Source organism: Hyalella azteca, unplaced genomic scaffold (assembly GCF_000764305.2).
Source record: "Hyalella azteca isolate HAZT.00-mixed unplaced genomic scaffold, Hazt_2.0.2 contig8770, whole genome shotgun sequence".
Taxonomy (NCBI): domain Eukaryota; kingdom Metazoa; phylum Arthropoda; class Malacostraca; order Amphipoda; family Hyalellidae; genus Hyalella; species Hyalella azteca.
The window spans coordinates 356-9,426 of NW_025938855.1; the positions used below are offsets into that span (position 1 = coordinate 356).

The 9,071-nt window shown below is 39.8% G+C and overlaps 1 protein-coding gene across 1 annotated transcript; it reads right to left on the minus strand.

Annotated features, from left to right (window-relative positions):
• Window positions 1–8,011: 8,011 nt before the first annotated feature.
• LOC108677475 (prostatic spermine-binding protein-like) lies at window positions 8,012–8,972 on the minus strand (the record flags this gene model as incomplete). The annotated part of the gene is made up of 2 exons (XM_018165695.1): window positions 8,525–8,972; window positions 8,012–8,119 (listed from the first exon to the last, which is right to left on the minus strand). Coding segments are annotated over exons 1-2 (556 nt in total), but the record flags the coding sequence as incomplete, so codon positions are not given.
• Window positions 8,973–9,071: the final 99 nt, after the last annotated feature.

The following is a 9,071-nucleotide window of genomic DNA, read 5'->3' on the forward strand; positions in this document are numbered from 1 at the left end:
TTTAGGATAAACAAGAAATTCCCGGACAAGCCCCCATATGTGAGATTGTTATCTCAAGGTTCAATAAACAAAAGATCTTTAAAAGTCTAATTATCGTAACTATTAAGCAGAGAGGCGCATAAGAGTTATCTGAGAGCAATAATGAGAGTAGCGACGTAATGAGAGGAGTCGCTGTTGCGGGAGATTAACATACACTGGCTATCCCGACGGGATAGTGGAATAAATCAAAGCCAAAACTCTAGTAGAAGGCCAAAAAAATGAAGTTAAAATCTACGTTATAAATCTTTATTACGGAAGCTAAAAGAACACACGACCATCAAACTTATAAACACGGGCAGTTAAAATTCCCTACTCTAGGTACACGCACGGCTAAGAAGATCCTACGCTAGGAAAACCCAAGACGGCTAAGAAACACGCGCGGCTAAGAAATATCCTACGCTAGGTAAACACAGACGGCTCGGAACACCATACACTGGGTAACGGACGGTTCTAAATTCCCCAGTGCTAAGTAAACACAGACTTAAAAATTACCCTACACTAGATTAGCACAACGGCTAAAAATATGCCCCAACAGTAGGTAAACACAAATGGCGTACGATGTTCTCCCACTAAGCAAACAGACGATTTGCAATAGGTTCAATTCGTTAGACACAGACGATTTACAATAGGTTCCATTAGGCAGACACAGACGATTTACAATAGGTTCCAGTCGTGCGAACACTGACGGCTGACGAAAATCGTCCGCTTGGAAAGCACTGTAGATAATTGTCCGCTTAGAAAACACTGACACTTGACGATAATTGTCCGCTTGGAAAACCACAGACAGCTTCATCCGAGATTTCACAAGGCGCATAACAGGTGGCCACTCCCGATGCTGGCAGCTAAAAGAATGAGAGAGACCACAATCGGCACACTCCCCTAGTAAACAGCGGAACGCTGGTCGATAAGAGACTGTGGAGCTGCGCAGCTACATCGCGAGAGGAGAAGAACTCCGCTGTGCCCTAGAGGACGGATAACAATACTTACAATTAACACCAATGAATGAATAATCTGACTATATTAGCACGATATAACCTTCACTAATAACAAATATAGAAAACAATAGTTAACCTCGTCAAACTCATACCTTAGAGTCGTGCTCTGCAACCTAAGTAGCTCAGACCACCTCGCAGGGACATAGAGGACGAAGGCTTCTAATTCAATGACTAGGCTCAAAGAAAGAATGCATGCCTGTCAGTTGTACGGAATGGGCTTACAATACTACACTAATCATCATCAATTTTAATCAATTAACAAGATTTTTTCACAGACCATACTTTCATGTTTTCTCGGCAGGGTGATAAAGAGGAAAGAATTTACCTAAATAATTTATTTTCACTCAGGGTATCAAATACTGCTAATATTTCAGTCTGAAGTATTACAGTAAACTCATTGCAATGAAGTTCTTTCATTACTCACGCTCTATCAAGAGGCACGCAGGCAAGGTGGCGAATTTGATCTTGGTCGGCTGTCTCTTGTCAGTTATCATGGAGTCTTGCCATCGAGAACTCTATGGCAATGTTCGAGTCATGAGCATCTTCATCAGAGCAATGACGTTCCTCGATAGATTACACTCTGTGACAGTCTGCAGAGCAACAACCTGAAGGCAAGAGGCAACTCTTCTTTCCTCATGAGGGAGCTTCAAGTTGACGCTCGCGGCATAACTGAAGAAGTGCCACCTTTAATAGCAGGAGCAGCAGAGCTCTAACGCCCATATCATGAGCTGCAGCATTCCTATAAGGCTGTCTCTTATACACATCTAGATGTGTATAAGAGACAGGTATTAGCCTGCAGTGATATTCACAAAAAAATTTCAACATTTTTTACATGTAAACTAGGAAGGAAATTTCCAATATATCTTGCACAATTGCAAACAAATTGCTACAGATTATTCACAAATTTTCAGACAACAATAATTATGAACACAACTTGATCTTGACTCCGAATCTTGGGTGATCATATAAAAAAGTGGAATGAAAATTGAATTTAAGCTTATGGATGGGAATGTAATAAATATACTTGATGATATCAGAAATTCTCTGTGACTTCTATGAAAAAGAATTAATACTATATTGATCAGACTACAGATTGCATGAATGGCAGCTATGATTGTTGATTGGATTAACAAATTTTTAAGATAATTTAAAATTACACTTAATGTGGTGCTTACTGCTTACCTTACATTTCTATCTTGCTTTGGTGCATCTGGTGGAGTCATCTTAAGTTGGGCATACTGGCAGACGTGGCAGTAGCATAGATTCTGTCTCTTATACACATCTAGATGTGTATAAGAGACAGGTCTATACGTGGCTACCACTTCATAAAAGCCTTGTGTGATCGTCTAGTTCGGTAGTACACTTTGTTGCGGAGGATAAAAACAAGACAGTAATTTTCGCCGTTAAATTCATAGACTTTACACTGTGTACATGCGACTTCCACCAACGGCTTCCTCTAACTAACTAACTCGTATCGAAAATTCTCCCTAACTACGGACGCGTCGTTCTCCAAAGAACCATTTTTTCAGTTCTTAAGTCTAACTAATAATTGAGAAAAATACGTTAAGAATTAATAAAATTTAAGATGGGCTTAGAACATTTCAGAAGTGCAGAATAACAGAGAAAAATAAAGATTCAACTAAACAAACAATTATTATACGGTATGCCGATCACAACACTGTCATTGAGAAGTAGTCTGGAGAATAAATTAATGAGAAATAAGGTGTGTATTCCAGCAAATGAAAAATGAATCACATAATCAAGTATGGACAGGAAATCAATTTCAAATCACAACTCAATTATATGAACTTTAATTATTATGGACCTGTCATTATTACCCTAACAAAATTTAGAGCCGAGGGCGGCTCTGGATTAAGGAACGCCTAGGACTCGGGGAGCATAGTCCACCAGCTTCCATATGTCCGCTTTTCGGTCTACATTCCGGTCCCCGAATCAGACAGCTAACAAGCGCCTGGTGGCCAACTCTTACCCTACTCTCAGGAGACTATAAATTCGGCAAGGAGGTTCTGACTAGTCGCTGATTGCGATCAGTTGGCCAACTGACCCACAATAACTCTCTCATGCGAACACAGCAACTCTGGGGCGGAGGCTGATGCATACCCGAATTTTGTTAGGGTATGGGTGTTATCTTGGAAGTTGACCTCAACATATTTTGAATGATTCACCAATGAGTAACCACTCTCAATATGTATATGCATATGAGAGTAGACAAATTCTTAATTGTAAATAAAGCCAGTTTATTGTTTATCAAGTTTCAGCTAGATTACTTTCTTCATTGGCAATTTGCTGGAAATAAGAGGGATAAGTGGGTATCATGTTAGCAATTCAAATTGGAACAAATTCAGATTTTATTACTGCTACACAATTTTCTCAATTTTTTGAATTCTCATGCTCTCTCAAATTTCCGAATTCACAATGAAAGTATGAATCATTTCAAATCAAATATAATATAACAAATAGTTAGAAAAGTAATTTCTTGTGTTGCAGGCTTGCAACTTCTTTCAGTTCATTGAATAGTTGAACAGCATTCCATATTATTCATTGGCCACTTCCTATAACTTTGCGACCTCATGGCATTTTTATTTGAAAGTGGACTATTAAAAAATTGACATTTCGGACCATCAACAATCAAATATTTGTCGGGGAGTGAGTGAGCGGGCAATGGCAGCCAGTGTCTTGCATAGAATGCCAATGCGTAGCTCATTCACATCTAGCATGTGACTGTGCATACAAACTCCACATTCTCATTATTTACCAAATTGCCAAGGTGTCAGTATAAGTTGGTAGTATGATATGTTACAGAGCATTTATTAAAAATTTTAAGCACAACTGTTTTCAATGTACATTTAATATTGTAAAATCATTGTCATACCTGTCAAAATCATACACCGAACACTATACTACGGGATAAATTTATTTGTTTAAAATGCTCATCCAAGATATTGTCAAAGAACTGAGGCATCTCAAAGCCATGCCAGGTATGCCTTTTTCTAAGCAGCACATATTTATTTATACTGACTCACTTCTGTGAAATTGTGTCAAGGAGGTTAATTTTCATAAATAATTTATGCCACTATATTATGCCAGGCATGGGTGCTCTAAACAAGATTTTCAGGTCACAATCAGGAGTCTCACTCTTTAGCCCAATTTCCCAGTTTGGAGGGAATGAAGGAGTAAAATTCTCAGAACCAATTTCTTTTACATTTTAATTTATCTTCAATGATATACCAGACTATCAATTGATAAATGCTTTTTCCAGTATTACCGTCTACTGGGGTGACTTTGGCCACCGGGCAGCAAAACAAATTCATAAACATTTTCCAAAATCACCCTGGTGACCCCGGTCGCCAGTCAGTCCAGTTGACGGTATTGCAGCCATTTTTCTACAGGTCAATATTTGATGTTTTGTCATCAGTGCTCATGTGCTCAAAACTGCTCATGATCATTTTTAGTTGTCAATTCCCATTCAAATTCTGATGGGTCATCTGACAGTCTGACATGTGCTGAAGATGAATGAATTTGGTACTTCATAGAACATGGTTTGTGGTTGTTATTTCTTGTGAAAATCCAATGAATAAGTAAAATCCCGTGCCCGTCTTGCGTACAAGTTACAATCATATCAATTACTATATCAAAAATATTATTAATTTATTCATCAAGGTGGATTCAAGAGAAAACATACGAGTATTGAACAGGCACACATATCACATTGGATCCAAGAATAATAAACTAAATTTTCATTTCATACTTTTATTTTTAGCAGATATTTTGGAAAATTTGACCTGATCGAGAAACCAGGCTGGATTAATTTTAAGTATATGAACAAAATCCACAGACCACAATTACTACAATTCTACGTTGGCCTGCCACCAAACTTCAAAGTAGATTCTCAAGTTCACTATTTTTCCAGCAAATCAACAAATAATTTATATCAATAATTATTCTCATAAAAGTTTTTTTACATTTACCAGGTTGAAATAAGGTGCTGACTCAGTATTTTTGAATCTACCTAGTAGATAACCACAGCCTGCATAGTGGCAATCAATTAATTTTCAATTTCATCATCTACTCAAGATGTAAACAGATTTTTTATGTATGATAATGCTGGTATCCATGATACTTTACAGGTCTACTTTAAAAGGATTCAAAAATGAACTAGAGGAAGAGTCTAAATAACTCTGCACTGCCACTATGCACACTTGCACGGGCACAGCCCACAGGCCACTGGTGTTGAAGACCTGAAGTTGTGCGACGCATGGACTAAGGAGTAATGGCTAGATATTGGCTCAGGCTCTCAAGATGTGAGATTGCAACAATAACATGAACGTCGGCACCATCACGGTTCCAAGAGGTTGAACTTATCACGTCTGAACTATGAGCAGCCAAAACATCCAATTCACGTGACAAGAACAAAAGGCGTTGTCTTCAATTTGCTCAACGATTCAATAAATGTTGCCGCAATAAACTGATTATAGTTTTCTATTCTTACAATTCTTACAATTGGTTCAAAGATTTGTTGTATAAAAGCACATCTAAGCCAAATACTGAATAAGAACAGATACTTTGATAATGAGCACGTACGTGCTCAAAATGTGTGAGCGTCATCCGTTTTTAGCAAAATTGATAAAAGAAAAAGATGAATATAGTGAGAAATTCTATATTTAGCTATTCAACGTATATCCCGGCCAGATAGTCTGAACCATGAATGATGGAGAATGGGCCTAACCCATGAACATACATGTGAAAATTAAATGTAAAACTTTTATAAACATCGAAATGGGAATTTTGTAGGTGACGGCATGTTTATTTTTTCATTCAATTAAGTCATCAAAAGTTATTACCTTGAACGATTTAGCTACTAAAAGAAGTTGTAATTGGATTTTAAATCATATTAAATCAGCATAAATCACAAGGAAATATATTTTTCTTATATCTAATTACATCAAACTTTCATAATATTCTCGAATCAAATTATGAGAAAGTTAGTTTCTAAAGTGAATATCAGATTACAGTAAACTGTTTCTGAGCGAATTTCTATAAAAGTAACTATAAATTGAACGAGCTTTTAGCTAAACTGTAAGCATTCAGAGCATTTAAATTAATCATAAACTGAGCTTATATTCAATCTGTCAGATAGAAGTATTTCATTTAATAAGTAAATGGCAGGGTACTGAGATGAGTATAAATGCAATAGCTCTGGGTAAACATCGGTAAACGATATCAGCAACGGTCTTTTGTTCAATAGGAATGGATGTCAAAGTTTAAGCTTAGGTTCGAACACCAACTTACGCACGCACGTGTTCAATAGAGGATGTCTAAAACGATGCAACCCATGGACATATGACGTGACCATATACAGCGGCGTAGCCGGCTTTTGCCGGTCGCGCCTTAATCTTCACGTGTGTTTAGGTACTTCATGAATATTCCTATTCATGCCTAACTATTTGCATTCGAGCATTGAACTTGGCAGCACCTTTCCCGACGTCTGTCGCCTGGTCATCCGACGTCTGTCGTCTTGCCATTCGACGCCTGTCTTCTTGTCGTCCGACGTGTGCCGTCCTGTCATCCGACGCGGGCCGTCCTGTCATCCGACGTGTGCCGTTCTGTCATCCGACGTGTGCTGTCCTGTCATCCGACGTGTGCCGTCCTGTCATCCGACGTGTGCCGTCCTGTCATCCGACGTGTGCCGTTCNCCAGTTGAGTGGTATGCTAGGGGCCAGTTGAGTGGTATGCGAACGGAAGAACGGAATGCGAACGGAAGAACAGCGTTCATGTCTGAAGGAAGGCTCAATAACAGGGATTTCATGCACAAACTTATCACACGGTTGCGAACACTTCACACGGTTTCTTAGCTTATCAAAAGGTTTCTATGTTAAATTCGACCCTCGCTTTCTATATGAATCTTATTTCACTGATTCTAGATTAAACTTATTCCTTGCTTTCTAGATCGAGCTTATCCCTCGCGTTCTAGATCCAGCTTATACCTCGCTTTCTAGATCGAGCTTCTCCCAAGGTTTCTAGGTGAAGCTCATCATTAGCTTTCTAGATCAAACTTATCAGTAGCAACGCAGGCAGTGAATCCTTATTGCTAAGCTTGCATTTATATGAATACAAAGTAAGTGGGCAAACTCTCTACGCCTCAGAAACAACAACACAGAACAAGTCAAACCCTCAGCGCATGGCAAAAATCTGGCTACGTTAATTGAAATAAGTGACGTACCAAAGGAATTTTAAACTCTGAAGTTTGAATGTTATGAATTCGGAGGGCTGGTTCACAAACGCATCTCAAATTTATTTATTTGACGAAAAAAATGGCAAACCTAAATAAATGATAATGATGGTTCTGTTATAGTATTAGACTAGCTACTTGCTACTAAAATACTCCTCACTACAATGTTACTAATCCATTCATTCACTTCTTCATACTCATCTTTCATTCACTTCCCCTATACGCATCCTTCAGATTTACCCTTCTTACTAATCCTACTCACGTATTCGCTGCTTAATCATCAAATTGCATAGTTTTCCTCCATACTCACACATGCAAATTCATCCCTCACACTTTTATTTCCTTTATTCTCACTCCCTCACTGTCAGTCCTTCATATTCTTTAATTCATAATAATTTGAATAATTCCTCACAAATTAGAACTTTTATGACATTTGCGTCCGTCAATTGTTACCGAAAGCCTCCTCCCCTCCGAGATTATCGCCGATGTTAAGGTTGGTATTTTTCTTGACTATAGGTTCACACAGAGAAATGAGTGGGACTTTATCTGCATAGAAATGCACTTTTTGCCCGTGTGTGGGTCATCCTGACACATTTTGGCCCGGTAAGAGGTCGTATCAGTGCTACGTGCAGGAAGTGTATCACTATTTGGACAATCCAATCATTTCTGGGATTCGTTTACAACTTGGCAAGAACGATAGGTCGCCTGTAACGTAACTTCAACGAACCATGTCCTGAACCCGAACCTTCGTCTGCATATTCTGAGAAGTCTTCGCCATCGTCAGCGTCCAAACTTTTGGTATCTTTATCGTCTCCGGACCCGCTGCTGCCTTCGTCTTCGTCGTCAGCATATTATGAAAAGTACTCGCCATCGTCAGCGTCCAAGCTTTTGGTATCTTTATCGTCTCCGGACCCGCTGCAGCCTTCGTCGTCGTCGTCAGCATATTATGAAAATTACTCGCCATCGTCAGCGTCCCAGCTTTTGGTATCTTTATCGTCTCCGGACCCGCTGCTGCCTTCGTCTTCGTCGTCAGCATATTATGAAAATTACTCGCCATCGTCAGCGTCCAAGCTTTTGGTATCTTTATCGTCTCCGGACCCGCTGCTGCCTTCGTCTTCGTCGTCAGCATATTATGAAAAGTACTCGCCTTCGTCAGCGTCCAAGCTTTTGGTATCTTTATCGTCTCCGGACCCGCTGCTGCCTACGTCTTCGTCGTCAGCATATTATGAAAAGTACTCGCCATCGTCAGTGTTCAAGCTTTTGGTATCTTTATCGTCTCCGGACCCACTGCTGCCTTCGTCTTCGTCGTCAGCAAAGTCAGCATATTCTGAGAAGTCTTCGCCATCGTCAGTGTCCAAGCTTTTGGTATCTTTATCGTCTCCGGACCCACTGCTGCCTCCGTCTTCGTCGGCAGCATAGTCAGCATATTCTGAAAAGTCTTCGCCATCGTCAGTGTCCAAGCTTTTGGTATCTCTATCGTCTCCGGACCCGCTGCTGCCTCCGTCTTCGTCGTCAGCATAGTCAGCATATTCTGAGAAGTCTTCGGCATCGTCAGTGTCCAAGCTTTTGGTATCTTTATCGTCTCCGGACCAGCTGCTGCCTTCGTCGTCGTCTCCAGCCCCTCCGTCATTGCCGGACCCTTCTTCGCCATCGATTCTTTCGGGAATTTCTACTTTAGTTGGAATCATTTCCGTACTGACGAATCTAGGAATGGTGGAGGTGGGGATTGAGGCGCGGCTAGTAGTGGTGAAATCTTCTTTTCCGGTGTCACTTGGTTTAACTAAATC